This window comes from Mytilus trossulus, chromosome 5 (assembly GCF_036588685.1).
Source record: "Mytilus trossulus isolate FHL-02 chromosome 5, PNRI_Mtr1.1.1.hap1, whole genome shotgun sequence".
Taxonomy (NCBI): Eukaryota; Metazoa; Mollusca; class Bivalvia; order Mytilida; family Mytilidae; genus Mytilus; species Mytilus trossulus.
In genome coordinates, this window is record NC_086377.1 from 21,368,774 (window position 1) to 21,395,998 (window position 27,225).

The window sequence follows — 27,225 nt, forward strand, 5'->3', positions numbered from 1 at the left end:
GAACGACTTTCTTAGTTATGTCATTGCAACCTGTTCATTTTGGCCGAACTGACATTGTCGACCATGTCTTGATCACTTTTAATAATTGGCCAGTTTTCCAGTAGTCTGTTTATGTGAGTCCAGTAAATTCCAAATTGGGTTTGAGCTTCTCTTTCACCAGATATGAAATACTGCCCCTGCCTCATGCATATCATTTGAGGTCACTAGCACCTGCACACCATGCCACCTTTACTATGTAGTTGAGTGAAAATTAAATATTGAAACGGAAAGTTCGTCTTCACTTCTATTTTTTCCAAAGGTCAAAAAAGCGTTGTATGGCATATTTTCAAAATTGATTTGCCTTTACATTATTATAGGTTAAACTAAAACTAAAATTCTGGACTTTACTTTGAGTCTTCCTGGGCATTCAATTTGTCCGATATTCAACAATATTTATTCTCTTGTAAAATCCCAATGTGTCTCTCTCAGATGAACAATGAAGATCATATCTGGGAACTGGTAGGGAAACACACAGTTTCTCTCAGATGAACAATGGAGATCATATCTGGGAACCAGTAGGTTAACATTTTTTTTTATCCGGATCTTAAATGTTTCCCCAAAAGAGGCATGGTTTGTGAATCAGCTGTATTTACAAAATGCAACCTATATGAATACAAACCTGTTTTATCTACCTTTTATTTTATATTATCTATTTAATATAAATAAACCCATCATAGATACCAGGAATAAATTTAGTATATACGCCAGACGCGCTTTTCGTCTACAAAAGACTCATCAGTGACGCTCGAATCCAAAAAAGTTAAAAAAACGCCAAATAAAGTACGAAGTTGAGAGCATTGAGAACCAAAATTCATAAAAGTTTTGCCAAATACAGCTAAGGTAATCTATGCCTGAGGTAGAAAAGACTTAGTATTTAAAAAAAATTTAAAAATTTGTAAACAGTCAATTTATAAATATAACCAAATCAATGACTATATAATTGAGACTTTCCAGTGGTTAAAAAATAAACATATGTAAGGAAGTGATAGAAAATATTGCTAATACCTCCTAAATGTATATAATGACTGGACAGTTGCCAAGACTGATACATTCATTTGGTGACTGTTAGGTTATTAGCTTTCATAAAATACATGTCATAACACAATGCATATCGGAAAAGTATGTGTGTATAATCTCAAGAAGTTATAAAGAGATTCGATTTCTACTTAAAAATGATGTATGCTAGTGTTATAATTATAACTTTTTCGTTATGTATCGAACTGAGCAATGGTTTCTTTGCAAGAACAATTCGAGATGGAAACTGGAGGACGAAGACACACATAGATATAACAGTAACGGGAACATTAAAAGCAATTGAGAAGTATATCAGATTAAACAAGGGATTTGGATCTATTGACGATTTCTTTAGTAATGGTAAGATACTCTCTATGGCAATAATGTTTGGCTTGTCGTTACTCTCTGATGGATTTTCCGAATTGATTTTCCTCTAAGTTCAGTATTGTTGTGATTTTACTTTTTATCAATACCCAATCAGTCATGTTCATCTAATGCTGATGCATTTATTAATCAATGACGCAGTTTTAATGTAAAAATAAGGACACAGAACAAATATACAACAGATATTTTGATCCAGGATTGTGAAAGGGATGGGACACACTATGCAATGTTACAAGTTTATTATCAATATATGTGGCTCCATTAGGGGGCTGGACCCCTGTCCCCTTAATCCGCATCTTTACATTGTGATTTCCATAGATATATACTAAATTTAGTCCTGGTATCTATGATGATTTTTTTATACACCAATCAGTTTCTGTCATTTCCATCAGGTAAGCTCAAGAGAAAAGGTTGTAAAGCAATACACAAAAAGATAATTATGATGCCGAATGACCGATAAACACACGAATAAAGGTCCGCCGACGATTAACAGCGATCCTATATGACTTTTGTTCAAATATAACTTTTTCAACTCAACTTCTCCGTTATTATTATTATTATAATTATTATTATTATTATTATTATTATTATTATTATTATTATTATTATTATTATTATTATACAGTATTTATAACAGCGCATTATATAATATCAAAATTACCCTAACCGCTTTACAACATATTCATACAGATATATAAGTATTAACAATAAAATATGAAAGCCCATGTTATGAGATTCCAAAAACAAACATATCCAAAGTAAATGGCATATAAAACTATACTATTAAGTTTACTGATCAACAATCAAATTTAAATAAATAGGCATGGTAAAAAAAAGGAGACATTGAACCCGTATAAATAAAAATAAGTTAAAAATATTAATAGTTGGCTTGTCAGAGAAGCCGTCTCTCTCGTATATCGTCTCTGATTATTATTGTTTTTTTTTTAGAGATGTTGGTGTTAGTTGCAGATCTTGATAGTTTCTGATAAATGTATTCACGTTCACTTTTTAAAGCCCCAAACAACATTGTTTTTGTATGCAAATCACATTACGTCCACTGCGTGATAAATAGATTAGGTATTGACAATTCACTTGAAAACTCAACATTTACCCAACGACACTCACCAAGGAGGAAATCCTGAATAATCATGGGTCTGTTCTGTGTTGTGGATTTTCAACCAAAGATAATTAAAGAACTGGATCTTCCGTCACTGTATTGGATACCTTAACTTCGAAAGTGTCCTTACAAACAACGTTATATTCCTGGGTCTTTCAAATGCTCCATGAATCGTCTTTCTGAATTATTAACATCAATGTTATCAGCAATTAAAGATGGGCTTTACATATATTGTAAAACTAACTATTCTAGAGGTGGCGTGAATCAGATGTGGATACAAATATATTCCAAAGATCTTTTAGAGTACATACAGTCTAAGACTTTCATTTTGCAATAGTGTTACAAACCTTTGACTTTCCTACGCTTTACACAAGTATTCCCCATTCAAAACTAAAAGACAATTTGAAAGAGTTGGTCCTACTTTGTTTCATAAAAAGAATGTCAAACGTCGAAAAACGCATCTTGTCTTCAAACAAAAAATTCCGTGAAACTGACATTATCCAGATGCTTGATTTCTTGATTGACAACATATTTGTTACGTTTGGAGGACGTGTTTTTCAACAAACTATCGGCATTCCCATGGAAACCAACTATGCCCCTCTTCTTGCCGAGTAGTCCTCTTATTCATATGAAACTTACTTTTTACAGGAACTTCTTAGGAAGAAAGAAAAAAAGTAAGCAATATTTTCTCTCTTCAATTTCCGCTATATAGATAATGTTTCTCACTAAAGAAATCAAAATTTGGTGACTATGTTGAACGCATCTATCCAATCGAAGGATACAGCAGATACAGTTAAGTCTACCATATATCTTGACTCGTATCTAGAAATTGACAAAGAGGGTCGGTTGAAAGCAAAACTTTACGACAAAAGAGTTGATTTCAGATTCCCAATTTTAAACTATCCATTTCTATGTAGCAACATTACAACAGCGCCTGCATACGAAGTATATATCTCCAAGTTAATGTTTGTATTTCCTATCACGATTTCCTTGATAGAGGGTTGCTTTTTACAAGGAGGATATTTCTACATAGTCTTGTTTCGTAAAGCGGGTATTTTTGTATCACATATATAAAGGAACGCTTACCCTTCTTTATGCATTCGTTGTTGCTCTGTATATAGTTCATTAGATTCCGTTGGTGTTTTGTTGTTGTGTGTCTATATACTATATATCAAAATTTATATCGCCCAAAGTCCATAAGACTGATTACTACTAGTATATTAAACAAATGCTACCAGAAATCGCGTTAACTAAATCCCAAACTACATATTATCAAAATATGAAAAATTTCTCATACAAATATCAATTACTTAAAACCATACAGTTTAGAGTTATCTACAATTGTTTTAGATCCCAATGGCAAAGATACCATGATGAAGAAAGTATTTGCGTTGAGAAAGGCAGCTGCTGATACACAGGGGAAGAGGAAGGATACAGCTTATATACACTGTCACGCCGATCAAATCTTTCTCGGTAAATTGTATACGAATTAACATTTTTATCGTAGAATTCCAAATAGTCTTTAGATAGTCATTTTAAATATATCAAATTCTGATAAATGGCCAGTAGTTTGAATAGTATTGATTCTGAACATAAACTAAAAGGAAGTTCCGAACATACCAACACAATAGACTATAGCTTTGAAATAAATAATACAGTCGATTGTAATACTAAATTTTCTTACAAAACGGAAACCAAATCATGTAAATCTAAATGATTTTTGAAAATAATAATTACATTTTACTCAGTTCTGCCCCCCCCCCCCCCCCCCCAAAAAAAAAATGTTGTTGTTGTTGAGAAAACTACAACAAAAATCTTTTAGAATTTTCAAAATACAGAATAGACTTGCTGTTTTCTAGTACTACTTATTCTCAACAGACATTGTGTAAAATGTAATTATGTGACTAATGATTTAAAACACCACAATACACATTTGTACATTAGATTGCCATAAAACATTAATTGCCAGTATTACATACTACGACTTTAGATGATATTCGATAGTTTCATAAGTACATATTTCCACCACAATTTCTACATACTTGTTACTTTTTATAATGATGTTGTTGAACTTGATTCACACATAATTTGTTTTGATTTCAGCGCACAACTTCGTGAAATCTTGTAAACAGAAATTGATTGCACGAAAGGATGATCTGGACGAATTCATAACCCAGCTTGGTGAATGCCTCTATACCGTACAGTCATTTTACAGTAATACGAACTGGGTAGAAATGTTTGGTGGTGTTGCGTATGAAGATTTTGGTAAATATGAGAAAATGATGTTGGTAAAAGCATGTGAATAAACTCATCATAGATACCAGGACTAAATTTAGTATATACGCCAGACGCGCGTTTCGTCTACAAAAGACTCATCAGTGACGCTCGAAACAGGAATCCAGAAAAAGAAATGTCACTCGATCATTCATTGGGTTAGTGAACATATAAGGAACAATCTGAAATTAATTGAGTTTAATAGAGCATAAAATTAAAGGGACGAATCGATTCACAAAACTAACTTTATTTCATTTGCATGATCATAATGATATTATAGTTTTAAAATTAACTTCAATTGACCAGTGGTGGATTCGGGGAAAAAGGGGGTACAAATAATACCCCGATTTACAAGACATCTCATCCAAGCTTCTTACATTATATTTCTTTTTATAATAGGAATAAACAATTTAATGGAAGTAGCGGCCTTAGACGAAGACACCTGTTTAGATAATGCAGATTACAAGTAATATGTATTTATTGTTTTATCAGAATTAAATATATTCTCGATAACCTCGATTACCTTAAGAAATAAATTTAGTTTAAATGAAATTTGAGCACATCTGTTTCATTTAAGATGGTACCCAACACTTTCACTTAAATTAATTTGGCTCGTTTAATTTTCATAAAATTTTGACAAAGTATTTACTTTGACCCTTTAACCAAAACATATTCATTTGAAAAATTTTGAACCAACCAATTTCTCAGAAAAAATACACTGGTTATATAACAGTTTGACACACACCAATTTTGATCATTGAGAAGCTTAATATTTTTTTTACAACACAACGTAGCTGAAACGTTTAGCTGATCTTACAGAGTTATCTCCCTATAATGTTAGGTACCACCTTAATGACTTGTTTTTATAAGATCTTTTAAAACTTAATGATGATACTGTAAGTTGTTTTCGTACTGGTGTTACACATAATCATTACAAAATGTTACACATGCAATTTTGACAAATGCAGAAATTCAGAATAGTATGAAATGAAACATGATATACTTCCTTATTCAATTTTTAATTTGAATAATGAAATAAAAGCTATTTCGTTATTCATTATACATAAAAAAAAAAATTATATATATGATATATAAAATATTCATATTTTGAATTTATAAAAATAAATAATGGACGTCCTTCAACGGTTTCAAATAACACATACATTTACTGAACGCGAAAATAACTTTGTTTTTAAATTGATGAGTAAAATATCAAGTTCATATTTTGACAAATACTTTTAAATAAATTAGAAAAAAAATTCTGAAGTCGATGATAATACTATATATGAAGAAAAATAAACAATGTGGTTGTTAACTGTGTGGTTATGGATAATAAATAAACTCATCATAGATACCAGGATTGAAATTTTATAATTGCGCCAGACGCGCGTTTCGTCTGCACAAGATTCATCAGTGACGCTCGAATAAAAAAATATGTTAAAAAGGCCAAATAAAGTACGAAGTTGAAGAACATTAAGTACCAAAAATTCCTAAAAGTTTTGCAAAATACGGCTAAGATAATATATTCCTGAGGTAGATAAGCTTTAGTATTTCAAAAATTCAGTGTTTTATAAACAGTTACTTTATAATTCTGACCATATCAATAATAAATCATGTCAACACAGAAGTGATGACTACATGATATTGACACTTCTAAAACCTGTGTCTGAGGTTAATTAAACATTTAAACCGTAGAACTATAAATCGTTTACCCGGTTGTGTTAGGTGCTTGCATTGATCAAAAGCTTAAATTTGCGTGTTTTCTGTATGTTTGTGTCGAGCGTTTACATGTCTTAAAGGGAAAATTCACGATTTTTTACTTATGGTTTAAATATGTTCATTATGACATAATATATATATTCACAAAGTTTTATCGCTATATGTGCAGTAATAAAGGAGAAATTCAATATTTAATGAAAAAATATTAACTACTTCCTGTAAGTCGTGACGTTTTCTCCTGGTTTTTGCATGCCGGGATTTAAAATACAATCATTAAAAGTCTTGGTTTTTAATCATATTTTAACGTAATCGTAAGCGCGCCCGATGACTTATGCTTTATCAAATAACCATCCGATAATAAGAAGATAAAACGCACATATGTTCAATTGTACATATTCATGAGATAAATTTTCTATGTTAAACGCATATATTCGAATTATTTTTGTAGACAAAACAAAAAGTTATAAATTTAAGCCATGCGGGTGATCAGTGGAGCGAAGATCCTAATTTATTTGAATAAAGTATATTACTTTAAAGAATTATGAACGATTTAGATTTTCGAAAACAATTTTCACGGAACACTTATTTATGATTTGAACTTTGTATTTTTAACTAATTCCAATATTAACAGTTTAAAAATAACAGACTATATGGTTATTAAAAAAATAAGAACATTTTCCGAATCAAGTTAGTTAGCAGGTTAGTCAGATAAAACAACCGTACGATTGACAAGATATCGACACGTAATTACGACTATTTAAGTATTTGGATGAAGGCATAAAGATGTATATAATCCAAGTAGACTTATAACTATTTAATGGCGACTAGCAATACACAGTATACAAAGCATGTCTGATCATAGCACGTGTAACTCATTAACATAATGAGGTCGTGTTACTGTAGTATAAATAGATAAGGTATTTATAGCCAATACTGTTACATCCTTTCTCTTTTAGAAAATAAGATAATGTCTAATCTTAAACTGTCAAATGAGTGTAATTAAATTTACTGTAATATATCAAGCTGAATCAATTATAAGAATATATAACAGATATTATCTTTAACATTAATTCATTTTCAAAATCGAATGTCTATTTTCTGAATTAACAAATTACTTTCAAATTATTATATTTAGTTAAAGTCCTTTTTTCTATTATAATTTATTTCTAAAACTAGAGTCAAAGTACATTCAGTTCATAATAAAGTCTTTGTATTTTGCTGGTCTTTCGATCTTTCTCCCGAAGCGTGTAACCATTGGGTCGGACGGTACCGATTCTGTTTCGTCTCTTGAATTGTTTAGCGTCTCGTTTTGATTGTCTTGATTGTCAGTTTTAGGAACATCTATATTAACTTCTATGTTCTCCGGTTCATTAAACGGTTTGTATTGTTCATTTGTTTTTCGCACGGCTCGTCGGTTTCGGCGTATCATTTGTCCATTTTCTTTTCTAAGGTCGTATGATCTTGCACTGTGAGTGTTCGTGACAATTCCTTTTTCCCACTGTTTCTTACTTTCCGGCGCGATTCGGACAATATCTCCACGTTTGAGTTGTTTAAGATCACTCGCACCGCGGTTGTAATAATGAGATTGTCTTATTTTACTTTTTTCAATATTCTCGCGCACACTTTCGGCTAGTTCCGGTTTGAGTAAACTAGATTTGGTTGGTAGCAATGTTCGAGTTCTCCTATTCATAAGTTGTCATGGTTGTTGAGCCGGGCTATAGTTTGTACTTTGTTGAGGAGTGTTTCGATAATTTAAAATCGCTATTAAAGGATCGGATTGCGACTTTTTGGCTTTTTTCATCAAACGCTTTGCTGTTTTCACCGCGTTTTCCACCTTTCCATTCGATTGTGGATGTCTTGGGCTTGAGGTTATATGTTTAAAGTCCCATTTATTACTGAATTCGCGGAATGCCTCAGATGAATATTGTGGTCCGTTGTCCGAGCAAACGAATTGTGGAATTCCGTAACGCGCAAAGTGTTGTTTCAACTTGTTGATTACTGTTTTTGATGTAGTGTCACTTAATCTGTCAATTTCAAAATAACTACTTAAATAGTCCACCGTAATCAAATAATCGTGATCGTTTAACGAGAATAGATCTGTTCCTACTTTAACCCAAGGTCGGTCTGGAATAACGTGTGACACTAGAGTCTCTTTTTGTTGTTTCATTCCGTATGATTGACACGTTTCACATTTGCTGATGTAATCTCGGATTTCACTATTCATACGCGGCCAATATACACATTCACGAGCTCTTTTTAAACATCCTTCTATACCGATATGTGTATGAATTTGTTCTAAAATTTCTGTCCGCATGCACTTAGGAATTACACAACGGTCCCCTTTGAATATAATTCCACCTTGTATCGACAGTTCGTCGCGGATGTGATTGTACGGCGCGATATCCTGTTGAGTATTTATCTCAGTCCATCCTTTAGCTATCTTGTCGACAAGTTTGAGTAATACAGGGTCTTTCATTGTCGCGTCGGCAATATCTTTCTGACGTTTTGCTGATATTGCAAGGTAATCCCCCATGTTGATGTTTTCAAGTTCTATTTCAATGTCCGATCTTACATGACATATCTCGTCCTGCTTTTCCGATTTATTTTTTCCATTGTTCAGGTACGCACGCGATAAAGTATCTGCTATATACATGTATCTTCCTGGTTTGTAGTTTATTTCTATTGAATATCGTTGTAATCTCAAGAGCATTCGTTGGAGTCGTTTCGGCGCTTGAAACAGTAACTTCTTGTAGATAATTTCAAGTGGTTTGTGGTCGCTTTCCACAAACACGTTTCTACCGTAGGTGTATTGGTGAAACTTTTCCATACCATATACAACAGCTAACAGTTCTTTTTCAATCTGTGCGTAATTTTGTTCTGTTTTAGTCAACGCTCGACTTGCGTATGCGATTGGTTGGTTGTTTTGCATTAACGTTGCACCAAGTCCGGTTTCGGACGCGTCACATTGTAGGGTTGTTCTAAGTTTCGGATCGAAGTATCTTAACACTGGCGTTTTGGTTATTGCGTCTTTAATTCGTGCGAACGCGTTATCGTGCTCATCTGTCCAGTTCCACGCATTTTCTTTGTGTGTAAGATTTCTGATCGGCTCGCACAAATCGCTTAGATTTTCCATAAATTTCGTGAGATAGTTTACCATTCCCAGTAAACGTTGGACTCCTTTCACATCTTTCGGTTTATCCATTTGCGTTATTGCAGCGATTTTCTCCGGACCGGGCTTAACACCGTCTGCTGTAAGTAGGTGTCCGATATAAGGCATTTCAGTAAGGCGTAACTGAAATTTGTCTCGGTTTAGCTTAATATTTCTAGAACGGCATCGGTCGAGAAATGCTTTGAGCTTAATGTCATGATCGGCAGTTGCTTCTTCTACCGTATCTCCTTCACCGTATATAAGAATGTCGTCCGCGACTGTGCGTACACCTGGTAAATTTTCGATTTCGCGCTCTAGAAATTGTTGAAAATATTCAGGGGCGGGCGAGATTCCAAAAGGCATTTTCATCCATCGGAAGCGACCAAACGGTGTTTCAAATGTAGTCAAGTAACTACTCGATTCGTCCATATTCACATGCCAAAACCCGTTTTTAACATCACATTTACTGAATATTTTCGCTTTATTCAGCTCGGGCAATAAATCATCTATGATCGGAAGAGGGTAGTGACATCTCTTTAACGCTTTATTAAGAGGCTTTGGGTCTATGCATATTCTAAGTTTCCCATTCGGCTTCTTGACAGTTACAAGACTTGATACCCAGTCTGTTGGCGTATCAACCGCTTTAATCACTCCGTTCGTTTCTAATCGTTGAAGTTCACTTTTCAATTTCGGTTTCATCGCGATTGGAATGCGTCTTAACGGTGACTTTACAGGTGTGATTGTCTCATCAATTTCAAGGTGCAAATTTCCTTGAAAGCTTCCTTCTCCGTCAAATATATCTGCATATTCTTTGACAATTTTCTGCATTGAAAAATCGTTCACGTTATCTCCCTTTTCACATGTCAGTATGTTGTGAAACTGTATCTTGATCAAACTCATATGCTGGATTGCCTTTGACCCCAGCAGAGGTGTGTATTCATCACCGACAACTATAAATTTCACATTATATCGTTTGTTTGTTTTAGGATTTTTCAACCGTAGCTTGCAAATTCCATACGCTGACATCTGCGATTTATTATACATCGTTAGTGTGTTATCAGTTTCTTAAATGAGTGACTCATGCACCAGTGACTTCGGAATTAGATTAGCTGTTGCACCGCTATCTAATTGGAATTTTATCTGCTTGTTTTGATCAATTAAAAGCATCTTAGCGAATATTTTGCTTTGCACCATGTTTATTTCACTTGATTCTACTGTGTTGATTTCGAATTCACTTTCGCTGTCATCTGTGTAAACATTTGCACTAACATGTTTTACTTCAGAGCGTCTTTTCATGTACTTTCCTTGTCTGCATTGAGATGAAAAGTGGTTATATTTTCCACACGAATTGCATTGTTTGCCATATGCGGGGCACTTTCCTTTCTCACATTGCCTTCCACAATAATCACAATTGTTTGCTTTCTTTGGAAATTTCTTATTGTCTGATTGTTTATCATGCTTGTATTGACTACGCTTTTGAAATTTAGTAGTTTTGTGTCTTACCGCTTTAATGTCTGTGCTTTCATTTATCCCGTTAGATCCTGCCATTGTTTGTAGTTTTTTCGTTGTTGACTCGAATGAGCGACACAAGTCTATACTTTTTTGTAAAGTCAGTCCATCTTCTTGAAGTAGGCGCTTACGCGAAGTGTTGTCTCTTACACCACACACGATCCTGTCACGGATGAGGCTTTCTTCAAGTTGTCCGTAATTGCACGTTTTCGCGAGTTTTCTTAGTTTTGACACGTATCCATCAATACTGTCGCATTCTTTTTGATCACATATATTGAAAGAGTACCTTTCAAAAGTTTCATTTGTTTTTCCTACGCAAAACGCTTCGAATTTCTCAATTACTTTTGCAATATCTTTCCTGTCATTTTCTTCTTCAAACGCGAACCCGTCAAAAATGTCCATTGCATCTGATCCGACGCAAGTTAAAAGTGTTGCTGTGCGTAATTTTCCATCTTTTTCTGATAGTCCTGACGCAATTTCGTAGTTGTCCCATGTTCTTTTGAATTTTCTCCAATTCGTCGCAATATTTCCATCAAGATCAAGTTTTTGAGGAAATGGAATTAACGATGGGGCGGCGGCAGCCATGTTTATTTGCGGTTCTTCAAGTTCATGTGCAATTTCTTCTCCGATGTCTGTGTCGCTTTCTGAACTTTCCGTGGACATTGGTTCTTTATCAAAGTTAATTTACCACATCTGACACCATATTTAAGTATTTGGATGAAGGCATAAAGATGTATATAATCCAAGTAGACTTATAACTATTTAATGGCGACTAGCAATACACAGTATACAAAGCATGTCTTATCATAGCACGTGTAACTCATTAACATAATGAGGTCGTGTTACTGTAGTATAAATAGATAAGGTATTTATAGCCAATACTGTACATCGGTTACTGTAGTTTTGTTTCTTTGTGGTTTATAGACATATCGTGATTTTTATTTGGACAAGATAACAAAATGGCGGAACGCAAAGAACTGATACTCAAAATTTAAAATCGATGGTGATCTCTTATCTAGCGGAATAAAACTTTAATATTTATAAATTTGAGCATTTTTATACAGAATGGACATAATATCAATTGCGAAGTTTCCCTTTAAAGGAGATGTTTAGTATATTTAACCAAGACAGCAACCCAATAAATATGTATGGCAATAAGTATTTATTAAGGATCATGAGTAACAAACATGCCATTAACAAATCCGAAAAATCCTGCGACCCCAAACCCCTCTATAAAAACCAAATCAACCCTCAATCAGAGGCTCACAAGAGCCTGTGTCGCTCACCTAGGTCTATTCATATCTTTAATAATGGACAAGCTCTACCATTGTGGACTAGGTCAGAACGAATGACTAAAATCTCTCTTTTGTTGATTTTGTATTGCTGACACTTTTTCTGTTTACAATTAATCTACTTAAGTGTTTGCCCAAAACACAGAACGGGTTAAAAATTAACATCGTATGGCATCACTCCTATACAGTGCCTATTTGTGATTTGGGCAAAATTATGTAGATCTTGTCTTGATGATCATTTTTGCTCTTTGTCTATCTCTCTTTTATAATTTTCAACATTATAGACAAAACAAGAAATAAAAATAAAATAACGAACATAGTTTTCAAGATACATCAGATAATTGGCTAAAGTGCGAGGTATTTGGGAGAAATATCATTTAACAAAATTACTCTAATCGGGCAAGTCTGGCGGCGGTATAAATTATCAGAATATTAAGATCTATATACTGCACACTTTCATCAAAACTGTTAAACGACTTCTTATAGGATTTATTGCCCTTAAATGACGATTTTCCTAGTTTTCTTCATCTTTACCAATTATCTTCGAAATGGTGTACTGTTTTTCAGTAATGGCATCCCTGTTGGTTTGCCGGCTATATTATCTGTCACATATTTGAAACTAGATACCCCAATGATGATTGTGGCCTCGGCGTTGTAGTTTTAGGGGAGATTTTTTGTAAGAGTTAATTGACGACGGACGCCAAGTCATGAGAAAAGCTCACTTGGCACGTTGGTCCAGGGAAACTTATAAAACCGAAGGTACTATGTTGGAAAGCGGTATGGCGTGAATATTTGGCATTTGAAAAAAATCGTAAGCCTAATTTGTTGTAATTTACACAAGCAGTACACTAACAATAACTTCACCGAAGAAAAACCATTATTTAGTATTAACGGGGCATTGAAGTAATAGCTTTCGTCGATTATTTACCGATACCCTGAAAAGTAGTCAGTGAGAGTTGCATAGACCGGTTAATAAAGTACATGTATATCATAGTTTTATCCTTTTCCCTTGAGAAACACTGTAAGTACATTCCATATTTTTGCCTACCTGCGTTGAATTGTCCATAATTTTGCTGTTTTAGTTCTCAATGTAAGAACAACATCAAAGTGAACGATAAACTGACCAGTGGATACCATCAAGGAAGAGGCAACACCAAACCTGCAAGTAGGTAACCTTTTTGATAACTTCTTGAAAATTTAGAGACAATCACAAAACAACTTACATTATTTTATAACCTATTATTTGAGTTTTGATGATAAAGTTTTAAATTTATTATATACATAATAAGTGTTTATTGGGTGGATACTATGATGTTTGACAGGAAAATGTGGTGCAGTGCATATTTTTTTTATCCAACATTCTTCGAAGTAAAATATAACCTCAGACATTCAAATAGATGAACCAAATAGAAATTTTAAAGCGTCCGGTTGATAATACTTTAATAGACATATTATTCGAAAATGCGTATTTGCAGAATTTGACTAAAATTGATAACAATTTCTAATATTAAAAAGCTTGACATTTCTAATTTCTATATGCAATTTAGTTGGTTTAATCTTAAAAATTGAACATAAACTACGAATATGTTAATAGTTTTAAATCTGACCATTTCTGCATTTCGTTTAGAGGCAATTGGTTCATCAACTGGTAAATGTAGTCATGGAGGTCCCGACGATGACAGCAGAAAACTTGTGGCAAGATGTGGCATCAATAAGGACTCAATTACCCCTGAATGGTCACCACATTCTAATCTACACGAGCAAGCATATACGGCCGCTGTCCAGGCTACAGAGAACTTCCTTGTTGCTGATGGTCAGTGAAAAAGACTCATTTTAATCACGTTTGAAATGATATCATACGTTCAGTGTCCCTTTACAAATTACTCATGGCATGGTTTGCCTTGATATTACTTTTTTTTCTAAATAAAACGAGATGTAATGTATGCATAATCAATCATACAAGAGCCCAACACACAAACACACAAAAAAATGCTGATGGTCAACACAGTAAGGTCTTCGGCAATGGACAGATGTCTATACAATATGTTTCAAACTAATTTCTACTTTCTTTAGCCTTACAATGTCCTGACGTGCCTATTAGTTATAGAAAACACTGTTAAGGGTTGACTTTCGCCATATCCTGAAGTCTATACCCTGTACAAGAGAGGCGGAATATATCAAAGTTATATGTAAAATCATAAGTCTAAGACCAAATGATATTGCATTAATGTTGCTACATATAAATGGAAAGTTTACAATTGATGAGAAGCTTAAATCAAATCTTCTGTAAATGTCTGCCATTAATCGACCGTCATCATCAATTTCTAGGTAAGTTAAGAAAGTAAGGAGACTTAACTGTATCTGTGGTATCCTTTATTTCATGTTTGGTGGGATAGATGCGTTCAACATAGTAGTCCTCACTTTGAATTGTTCAATGAAAGGTCATCGTCATTTAGCGTACGTGAAGCTAAAAAAATATGCTAGCTTCTTTCCTTATTTCCGAAGATGCTTCAGTATATATATATAATTAAGTCGGCCTCATATGGATAAAGGAACATTTTGACATCAGGATAATCAACGTTAGTTCCAGTAAATTAAAAAAAAATATGTGGTATGATTGCCACTAAAACAACTCTTCACAAGAGATCAAATGACACAGAAATTAACAACTTTAGTTCATCGTACGGCCTTCAACAATGAGCAAAGCCAATACTGCATAGTCAGCTAGTTAGTTCCAGTCAGTTCGCAAAACGTTACAGATATGTTATCAATCATCTTGACAATGTCAGTTTCAGAGAATGGGTTGTATCAAGTAGAGTTTTTTTTTCAAATCATTTTTATTCCTCCCTTAAAAAAGGTATGCGTATCTATGTTGGCCATTTTTTATTAAACAAATCTAGCCCGAACCTTTTATTTTGTTTTAAAGTTTGGTATGTGGAACATTTGTGTAAAGGGTAGAAAAGTACAAGATGAAAGAAACTTATATTGTATGTGCTCCAACAGATCTTTGGACTATCCAGATATGATTCACACGGTCCCTATAATAGGTAGTTTCACAATTTCCCTGAAGCACGTCTTTGATTGCTGATAAAATTGGTGTAAATAGTTTAGAAAGAGATCAAGTGGCAGATCCAGCAATATAACATTGTTTGAAGGGACACTCGTAACTTATGTATCTAATACAGTACAGAAAGATCCAGTTTTTATATTTTTATGCTTTTACATTTTTCTCACTGATACACATAGTTAATATGGCTTCTACTAACGAAAACTCCATTTGGAGTTAATGTGTTTAGAGACTACTTATGTCAGTACACCTTTCCTATATTGCCTATAGATATTGATGTTTAGTTTTGTTTCATTGCACTCATTGATACATCCTCTATATCTCATTTAATTCATATTCTTTTTTTGCATAAATGCAGAATAACTAAGCAAAGTACTACCAATGTTTCGGTTCTCAATAACTGTGCATGGAAAGATGGCAATTGGAAATACAAATGTTGCAGTAAATTATAAAGCTGTTGATATGTATATAAATGTATTATATTTTGTTTGGTTGCCTTGCTATATTCATACTAATAATCAAATTTATAAAGACAGGCTCTGATATAAAAAGAAATAAAGGGAAGGGTTTAAGGGATTCGTTCTATAAAAGACATTGTACCTGTCTTTACATTATAAGCCTACGTCCATATTGTTTTCTTTCTACTTTTTTTTCGAATATATTTTTACTATAACTGGTCGTGGTTCAACATTGCTAGGAATAACAAATATCCGACAAAAAACGTTGAAGCAAACGATATGGTCCAACAAAGTCTTATATTATAAGACTATGCATTGCCGATTGTTATTTACTTCTATAAAACTTTCCAATGAAAGAAGTGGTTCCGACCACGAGTTCTTCATAGGTTAGCCAGTGAAAAATAATGTCAAATATGCTATTTATTTTTTCAAGGAACTGGAGTGCTATACATTATTGGGCAAACATTATTTGAAGATGTATTTCATGTTAAAAGACGGAGAAATATGACTCTAGCAGTAGCAATAGACTATACAGCATCTATGACAGACGATATTACCGCTGTGAAAACAAAGGTGATAGAACTGTTAACGAATACTGTAGGATCTGCCAATGAACCTGCTGATTATGTTCTGTCTTTGTTTCATGATCCAGGTAGGCATTTTATATATATATAGTGTTTTACTTCAACAGTTTTAAATTGTGCTATATATACATATAGTGTTTTACTTCAACAGTTTTAAATTGTGCTATCTGAATTAGGACCAAATGACTAAATTTAGCTGCAGTTAGCGTCTAAGATCTATTATTATCTAAATTGTAAGCCTTTTTTATATATATATATAAGCCATTATTATTAGAGTCAACAGAAAAAAAAAATACAATCACAATACTAATTGAAAGAAAAGGTTTCATAAATTGCCAATTTATAGGCTTACTTTCTGTTCTTATCGGTAACAATTTCCCGTTGATTTGAAATTTGATTAAGAAACTAAGATTCCAGCTAACTCATTGCAAAGTTCACCATAGGTAAATTTGACTATTCTCATAAGGTTTTTAACGTTTCTTCGTATTTATATATAATCCATGGGTTTCAAATATACATTGTGTGCGTTCCTGATAGAGTTAAATCAAGTCGAACGGAATTTATAAAAACTGGTTTTTTTTAATTTAGCATCCATGAATAACTATATTATGTTAATTTAATTTAATGTTTCGGGCTTTTTGTAGTCCAATTAAGTCTGATGTCCTGTGTGGCTTTTTAAACAAAAAATTCCCGGACGCCTACCTACATCAATATGGCAGCATCCAAGCAAAATAGACTGCCAAGACTTCATTATTATTTGGAGTATCCAAACAGACATTTTATCATATACTGAATCAGATACAATTTACTTTTAAATATCATCAGTCCTGTCCCTGTCAATATATTCTTGGTGTCACTTTATAATATCGAATTTTCCTTTTCAGAAACATTGAATACGGCCCATAAGTATATTAATGGATATGCAATGATTAACAAAGTTCAAACACTCAAAACAGTTCTCAGTTATGACCCTGACTGTCCTGAATACGCAGCATCAGGGACTTTAGCAGGTACAAAATGGACGTCACATAAAGAACTACGCTTAAAACGATATCAGATATATATCTCCAGTAGTAAACGTTTTGTTTACATTTTAGACAGACGAAAATAGTAATGATTGCTTCAAACATAAAACATAAACAAGTTGTTATTGGCTTTGAACTAGCTGTCAGTAACTGCGAGTACTTTCAGATATATACTTAGTGTCTATTTGTGGTTGGAATGTACAAGTAGCCGCTACGTCCACTCTGTGTTTTTGTTAGATGTATTTCTATTTTGATCCGTCTGATGAGTTTAGCCTTTTTCAACTGATTTTTATAGTTCGTTTTTATGTTGTCCTGTTACACCACTGTCCAAGGTTCGGGGGAGGGTTGGGATCCCGATAACATGTTTAATCTTGCCACATTGTGAATGAATGTGCCTGTCCCAAGTCAGGAACCTGTAATTCAGTGGTTGTCGTTTGTGGCTGTGTTACATATTTGATTTTCGTTCATATTTTTGTACGTCATTTATAGGCCGTTAGTTTTCTCGTTAGAATTGGTTAACAGTTGTCATTTAGGGCCTTTAAAAGCTGACTATGTGTTATGGGATTTGCTCATTGTTGAAGGCCGTGCGATGACCTATAGTTTTAATTTCTGAGCCATTTGGTGTCTTGTGAAGAGTTGTGTCATTGGCAATCATACCACATCTTCTTTTTATATGTTCAATGAACAGAAGAATGCAATGCAAATATATCTTTAAGGGCATATCCAACAGTTTATTTCTGACGGTGAGAATTTTTTCTCTTTAAGATATTTTATTCTTCAGTTGACAGAGAATCAAATTTTGCCAAAAAAAATATATGTTGTCGATTTCGTTTTTGCAAAAAATGCTGCTGAAAATTGAACATTTTTGCAATTTTGGAGTAAAAAACGTTTTTTATTCAAAAAAAATAATTAGTATTTTCTAATCAATATAAACTTATATAATTGGGCTTAAATTGAGCTAAATAATTTAAGATGGTAAGAAAAATCTAACTTTACCATTTAAAGCATTCATTTTTACTCAAATAAAGCCAAAAACGTCATGTTGAACCCAAACAACGACAAGAAATAAACATTTGAAATGCACATTTTTTATTTTTTTAAATATTTCTAACGGTGTCGATTTGGCCAAAGTAAGATATGTTATTCTTTGAAAAAAATGGAACATCATAACGTTTTGAAAAATATTTGTCACCATACTCGTTTTTGAGGAAAATTGAGCAATATAATATTGTTTACTCAATCCCTCCTGTAAGCCTCACAAATTGCGCCAAAAGTTAAGACGTTTTCCGAAAATAACGTTATATTTCCCCGCTAATTTTTCAAAGGCAGTGCGACGGTGTGACAAGCAAATATGTATTTACGCTGTGACAAGCAAATATGTATTTACGCTGTGACTTTGTTGGGTAGTTGTCTCGTTAGCACTCATATCGCATCTTCTTATTTATATGAACCAGTATCTTGACGAGATAACAATTCAGTTAGTGTTACTATTGTGTTCGTTAAAATTGTGAAACCCGGGTGTGAAACATACAAACCGTGGAATTACAAACTATTTAAATAGTCCCTCTGGTATCTTTCATCCCTGTTTTAAAAAAACAAAAGTATTACACGTTAGAAATCCGTTTTGGTGTCTCGTTCTATAGTACCAAAGCAGGATTAATTTTCATATTATATTTCCATTTGATTTATTTGTTCTGAATATTCATTTAGTATGCCACTTGACGTCCGTCATCCATAATCATTATTTATTTTACCGTTACTTTACAATGCAGCGTTTTGCTTATATTCAAATTAACAAAGAGCACATGAAATTTTGCAGCCAAACACTTGTCTAAAAACTCACTGACTTCGTATTATTTATTCATTTTGCAGTTTCGGGCTTTTAATTCTTTATAGGCTTCTAGCTATAACAAAAATCTGTATGTTGACTCTTAGAAGAAGGACGATTTAGAGCTCAAATGTTTGTGATGATATCATGTTTCGGTACATATACCTGTATCATTATTTCAGATAGATTTGTGAAACTTTAAACAATCTAAATAGCAATCAAAAGCCTAAACAGTATGCCACCTATGTTCTCTGGCAGGACTAGAGTATCCTCGAAATCGCCCACTTGAGAGACAATATTTATTCTAGTATACAACAGTATCTAATCCAGACGTTTTCATCATACTGTCTGAAATTGATATAGTATTATAATGTTCCTTAATGTTTTGGTCAATTCTTTTAACAAAATATTCAAATACACTTCGATTATAATTACCCCCCTGTACATAACCCCTTTACCTTTAAAAGAAATATACGATTTTCTATTTCAGTTCTGTTCATATTTGATATGATCTGCTAGACCAATGTTGTGTCAGTTCATAATTGATATGTTATGCTAGACCAATGCTTGGTTAGATTTATATTTTAATTATCCCCTGTATAGAGCCCCTTTACCTTTAAAAGTAGTATATGATTTTCTATTTCAGTTCTGTTTATATTTGATATGTTCTGCTATACAAATGCTGGGTCAGTTCATATTTGATATGTTCTGCTAGACCAATGCTTGGTTAGATTTATATTTTAATTACCCCCTGTATAGAGCCCCTTTACCTTTAAAAGTAGTATATGATTTTCTATTTCAGTTCTGTTTATATTTGATATGTTCTGCTAGACCAATGCTGGGTCAGTTCATATTTGATATGTTCTGCTAGACCAATGCTTGGTTAGATTTATTTAGCTCTTCACCGGTTGTTAATAATAAATACAATATAATTTGTCCAGTAATGCACTCTGTTTACTTCTTCTGAAAATAAATACACATTATCGACGGTTTGAGTAAAGGTTGTATCTGAAGACGATAAATGCATTTTGAAAATGTTTTTCTGTCAAAATTATCCTGAATAATTGTTGGGTAATTCTAAATTTGTAATATTTGTATTCATCATTCTTACATCATATGCGTGAGAATAACGATATTTTCCCATTTGTACAGCAATAGAACTGATGAGAGATAACTCGCCTCTATATGTATTTACGGATGCAGACGCAAAAGATGCTAATCGCCTTCTAGAAGTTTGTAATGCAGCCAAAGCAAAGAATATACCAGTCTCGTCATTACTAACTAATCAATGTTCTCGAAAAAAACGATCAGCGTTAGGTTGGTATATTTAAGTTATAAATAAAACTGGGCAATGGGTAATTGCTTCATTCCATTCGTCTAAAACAGTGAAGTTTTTTTTATGTCATGCGCATCTCAGACATTTTAATTAACATTATTTAAACAATGCAGAGTTGTCGCAAACAGGATGAAAATGCAGATTTTATTTATCTATTCTCATGTTATTCTTATGTGGATTTTATTAGGTTTTGTAACTGAATGCTGTAGGAGGTACCGAGTTTGTCCTATCGGTAATGTCATTGAGTTTCATTCAAATTATTTAAGTTTGTTCTTAGTTCGAGAACTTTTTCTTAACTACCTTGGAAAGTCAAATTTATGTATTTAAATTGGTTGCACCTGACAATCGACGAAAGTTAAACGCTAGAGATTTTTCCAATCATATATGGCGCTCTAGTTGGTTCAACAAACCAGCACAATTTTACGAAGGTCTTGACTCAATTTCTGGTTTGCTTCTTCTAATCCTGAAACCACAAGTTGCAATACTTTAATTTTACAAGTCAAGAGGCTATCATTGAATTGCAAAGAAACCCTCTCGGTGATATCTTGTTAGCCTGCTCACCTTCGATGTCGGATGACGTAGTTTCGACCCCGGCTAGTTCAAAGTCTTAAAGATTTTGAAATTGATATTTCATCATTTTGGCGTAAGATCATTAATTAGATGGATATTATTCAGATGTGTGTATCAGTAGAGTGATATTACTTCATTCAAATTGTTGCCTTCGCCCTTAACCTTACAGGTTAAAATACTACAATTATTATACACGATATCTGAATATTCAAGCAATGCTTTTATGCATAAAAAATAACCAAAAATATAAGGTCAGACTGATTAATACAAATATCATATAATCTTGAAGGCCAAAATAAAAAAGACGTTGAAGAGCATTTCAAACCAAAAATCCGAAATTTGTGACAAATATGGCCAATGCCATTTACGAAGGATGCATGAAAAACCTTAGATTTTGGTACTCTTTTGTTAATGAACAGCAAATTTACACATAATGTCAATGATATATCATGTCAGTAAATATAAAAGCAGTCATCAATACATGTATCAAGTTTAACTCATCGCTGACATTTGAAAAAACAACTGCAAGTGTGTAATGTTTGCATTTGTATTTGATATTTTAGGTCGGAATGAAAGGTCTGCATCGTCATTGTCATATTACGAACAAATAGCAGAAGCAACGGGTGGCACTGTCTATGAAACAGACAAAGAAAACATTGCCAATGTCCTGGACACTGTATTAAAGGTAAAATCTAATTATGTTTACTTATTTTTAACAAAGCCAAATCTTACACTATAAATTTAGTATTAAGAACTCAAAAAAAGTATGTAAAGAAAAAAGATCACTCCATGGTGTGAGGTTATTCTACTGATATGGTGGTTTAAGGAAACATAAAATAGGATCAGAAAGAGTTAACTCAGAATACAAATTATGTTTGCTTTAATTCTAGAATCTGCTATTTATTGGCAAAAAAATATATTGTAGGAAACATTTCCGTCTAGTGAAATAATTATAGACTCGTTTGACTGGTCTGCCGGTGAAACTGATGAACAAAATATTACCGTTGATAGTACGATCACAGTTCTTAAAATAAGTGTTACTGGGTCATCCGCAGAAACAGATGCAGATATATTTTATGCAAATGGTATGTATATTTGTAGTTAGTTAAAGTATAAGTGTTTTTATCATTAGAAATAAATTCTGATACATTTTCTGATGCAACAAGAACTTGTGTTTTGAGTGGCAGAATTAAAATCAATACACGGCCATTGGTAAAAAGACAGATACAAATAATTAGCACATGAATATAATAAATAAAATTAGCAAGTTCAAATATTCGCTTCTAATCGATGTACAGAATGTGTTCTACTCGTCAAATGTATATACTAGTAAACAATAACGGTATACTATATATATCTGCTGTTAATTATTCATTACTAGAACACAACCGTGATATCGCGGGTCCGTGACTAAATTAAAGTATATAACTATGCGCAAGCCTTATTTAAGTATAAGTTTTGTCATCTGATAAAGTCATGCCGATTATAAGATACACAGTTTTCTCTGCTTTCAAATCTTTCTGTTTGAGCCCGTCGAACTGGAACTTATCAATTATTGGTAATATTAATTATTTTGAAAACAAAAGGTCCTGGAATGGAGTATTTTTTAATCAACAGCATTGTCCTATATAAGTTATAAATAAAGTTGAATTCTTTGATTTGCTGTTTTACGTCATACTCGCTAACAAATTGAAAACTGTACATATGCGCCTTTTTTTCAGTACAGATTTTTAGTATTCGTATTGTTATCTTAGAAAGTCTTACTGATGAAAACACTACAATAGGAAACAATTTGATAATTAAGTAGATTATGACCCGTGTTTATAGCATATTAATCCTACGCTTGTCAGATGCGGAACGTACAGATAAGGTAATAGGTAACAGGTAAATATACTATTGGTATCGGTATCGGTATCGGACTCGACCCGGAACTTCTTAATTATTGGCAATATTAATTACGTGGAAAACAAAAGGGCCTGGAGTGGTGTAATTTTTAATCTTAACCTTTGTACTATATTAGTTATATATAAAGTTGAATTCTTTAATTCGTTGTTTTTACGTGATGACGGCTGACAAATTGGACCTCGTAATTTTAGTATTATAGATTATAGATATATTCAAAAAATTAATTAAATATTTGTTTTCCATCTTCAAAGTCAAATATTTTTGTATCTTCATATCTTTAATTTGTTCATGCTTTATGGTTTAACTTTTACTATAACATATACCAGCTGCACAATTCGAATAGTACAACTGCACAATGATCCAAGAAGCATAACTAACAATTACGACAAACGGTATAACTTACAGTTATGGCAAGAGGTACAACTACACAATAATCCCAAAACTAATCTTCCGGAGAAGATGAGTTCATCTGGGTTGGTTTTGTTGAATCTACAGTTTTCTGTTTAATGTTTTGTGGACTGTTGTTTGGGTTTTTGTCTATATAAGGTATATTTTCAGTCTTTTAATGCCTGTACATTGGTATCTTCTCGGTATCATTCGGTATGTACATCATATAAATAATAAGTTGCTTATTTGACATCAATTATCCAAGGGTATGTACCTTTACACGATATTCATTGGTACAATTTATTGAGTGGACAAACCGGACCAAGTTGATGAGGATCTCACTTTAACTTATTTGGCCTTTTTAAATTTTTGTGATTCGAGTGTCACTGATGAGTCTTTTGTAGACGAAACGCGCGTCTGGCGTATATACTAATAGTGCGGTGACAGAAGTGTAAAAAGTCGTCTAGATCGCGAGTTTAATCTCCCCAAATAACACACGGCTAAAAATGGTCTTAACTTAAAGACAAATATGTCTTCTTTCGTTTTTGCCCTGTCGTCAGAATTTCGTACGGTCACATGTTTCTAAAAAGTCGTTTTAATGACTAGTAGTATATTGGAGAGTTTCAACCCCCCTTTTTCAAAATGAAAAATTGTGTCTGTTTGTCTACATTTAATTGAAATAGTTTTTCCTGAAGCTATATTTATATGTCAAAATATTCTATTCAGTACTTTATTTTCTTCTAATCTATGAAATTTGCGAAGTTTGACTGTTTAAAATTGTGGTAATTTTAATTGCAAATTTGGACACAAACTTTAGTTTCTTCTTCATAGTAGTAATAAAGATTATCCCATTATATTTTAAGCATATAGTATTTCATAAAACTAATAAGTGATCAAAATTTCGGAACCAAAATATGAAAAAAAACTTAAGAAATCAATGGAAAAAGAATGAGAAAAAAACTTTAATTGCAACACGGATCTCAATCACTTGCCTTCCGTCACATTTTGTGTATTAGTCAATAATTTGCTCTCAACTGATATATGAAATTACTATCTTTTTCGCTATTATATACACACATCTTTATCAAAGTGCACTGATATATGCCACATACGTTGTTTGTATATGTTTATATTCTATGATTTTTTCTTATAAAACATTAAAAAAAGTGTTATTGTAAAATCTAAACAATTGACGGATAGTTTCAGTTAATATTCCGTGATATGTTAAGTCCGTTGCAACTTGCTCCAATAAGTCAAAAGAAAAGACAAAAGCCGTTAAATTTCATGCAGTGCTTAAATTATATGCCCCCCCCCCCCAAAAAAAAAATTCGACTGATATTGTGAGTTAATTTACCAGTATAGGGAAGTCGATTTTTGTATCTGCATTGGATAAAAGATTGGATGAGGTGAACATGTTAATTTGAAGAACTCCGTGAAGGCAGATTACCATCGTTCGTGCTACAAAAGTTACACTAGTAAACATATGTGTTCCCCTTTTTAGAGCAAAGAAGCTTCTTATCTCTGATATTCAATGACGAAATACAATTATCTGTTGTCCCTTAGTTTCGGGTATTTGTAGGCGTTCTAGAATGCAGTCGTTCAACTGGAGCGCTTTTATTTTGTTGGAACAAAACATTTTCAAAAGATCAAAAACTACTCAAGTTTGAATTAGATGAGCGTATTAAGAATGCTTTATCCGTGTCAGACAAAGTTAAAGTTGAAATAGTTTCCCGTCCATCTTTTAAACTTCGAGCACTCTGTCATTTTGTTTGCATTGCAAATAATTTGCTAAAAGAGAAAAAAGAAAATAAAATCCAAACCCGTGGAAGCAGATATCTCAGATCACGATACTGCTTTTACTAATTTTATTTTGGCTATTGATAATGATTTAATGGTCATTCCTTATGACACTGTTACTTGATAAATATCATAGATCTTTCCTTCCGGCTGATTCTAATATGAAATATTCTACTTATAAAATGCAGTCGAAACGCATTGATTTCTATAGAAATACAGCTGTCAAACAACTTCAACAAGTTCAAGGCAAATATAACATCATATTCAGTAGCAAAATAACTGTTTGAGATGCCATATCAGCTGCCAGTCAATTGAAAACTGACCTCAAAAGCGCGATGTCAACTGTAAATAAAGGCAACAGTAGTATACCGCTGTTCAAAACTCATAAATCCATGGACAAAAAACAAAATCGGGGCAACAAACCAAAACCGAGGGAAACGCATTAAATATAAGAGGAGAACAACGACACAACACCGAAACGCAACAGCACACAGAAACGGACCAAGCAACAGACAATACACCACGAGAATAACAAATATAACATCAAAACCAAATACATGAATATGGGATAGACAAGTACCGTGCCACGTCTTATCTCAAAAATAAGAGAAAACAGAAACGACTCAACACAGTAACAGATACAAATAACGGACAGATATTTCATTCCGCTGCAAGTATATTTAGAAAAGACATCGAAACTCTACAGAAGAATACCCAACTTCCGATGAATTGTTTCTTCCTTCTTCCATTCAGTCAATGCCTTCGTATTTATTGCAATTCATTTTATGGTTACTCGATAAAACTGCATACAGCCAAGACTTTTTCATGAAATGGCACCAGAGAAATTGCATAAATGCTAATCAATTGTTGAGTCAATCGTTTGTGTGGCCATTTTCTTTTTACTCCTTTTCATTTAGAATTGGCTTCACAAATGTACCATGAGTTTAGTTCAAAACACCCTGTTCAAACTTTGAATGCCAATGGATTTTATGCTTCTTAAGGTGAAGTGCGACGTTATCTAATGTGTTGCCAACCATGAAATTGAGCGAATTCAAGATAGTGTGTATGTCTCGTATAATATTTCCCCAGCATCTTTAATTTGCAGACAAGCATATGGTTGTCATTACACCTTCCTAAACCCCCCTTTTAGATATCTGTTAAATTTTGGATGAATTGATAGGAATGGTTTGAAGCTATTGTTTTTTGTTTTTTTTTGAACAAATGTCTTCTGACTTCCTACAATACCTTGTCTGCACTTGTAGAGAAAAACTCAAAATAACGTGTTTGCTTTGAGCAGAACCTTTCAAGTGCAGAGCTGTGATCATGAGTAAAATGTATAGAAATATTAAAAAAAGTCTTGTGACAACTGATGACAATGAAGAAGATGGATATAAAGGTTGATTTGGTAGCTTGTTGCACTGGTACACACGGTCCCAACCCCCAGGTTAGGGGAGTGTTGGCGCGCCCGTAAAAAGTTAAACCCCGCCACATTCTGTATGTGTCTGTTTCAAGTTACGAGACGGTAATGCAGTGTTTGTCGTTTGTTTCTTATTTATTTTGAACATTCATCAGGCCGTTAGAATTTTCGTTTGTTTTACATTATTCATTTCGGGAATTGAAGACTATGCAGTATAACTTTTACTCATTTTTGAAGCCCGTACGGGACCTATAATTGTTAATTTATGTCTCATTTGAAGAGTTGTCTCATTTGCAATCATATCATATCTTCTTTTTCTCATATGGAATACTTTTGAAGTTTATGGTACGTTGCA

General features: G+C 33.2%; 1 protein-coding gene across 3 annotated transcripts in view; it reads left to right on the forward strand.

Moving 5' to 3' along the window:
- The window catches only part of LOC134718656 (uncharacterized), a 137,998-nt gene that overhangs the window by 93,468 nt on the left and 17,305 nt on the right, over positions 1-27,225 (forward strand). The window contains exons 1-11 of one of the 3 annotated variants that reach the window (XM_063581309.1): positions 1,112-1,413; positions 3,905-4,027; positions 4,658-4,819; positions 5,228-5,294; positions 13,579-13,661; positions 14,124-14,309; positions 16,455-16,673; positions 17,490-17,615; positions 20,611-20,775; positions 21,928-22,049; positions 22,290-22,449. In XM_063581309.1, the coding sequence (XP_063437379.1) occupies positions 1,212-1,413; positions 3,905-4,027; positions 4,658-4,819; positions 5,228-5,294; positions 13,579-13,661; positions 14,124-14,309; positions 16,455-16,673; positions 17,490-17,615; positions 20,611-20,775; positions 21,928-22,049; positions 22,290-22,449 (1,615 nt within the window). In that variant the 5' untranslated portion in view covers positions 1,112-1,211. Of the gene's footprint in view, positions 1-1,111; positions 1,414-3,904; positions 4,028-4,657; positions 4,820-5,227; positions 5,295-13,578; positions 13,662-14,123; positions 14,310-16,454; positions 16,674-17,489; positions 17,616-20,610; positions 20,776-21,927; positions 22,050-22,289; positions 22,450-27,225 lie in introns of those variants that run through there. The other 2 variants (XM_063581310.1, XM_063581311.1) reach the window with 2 other exon arrangements.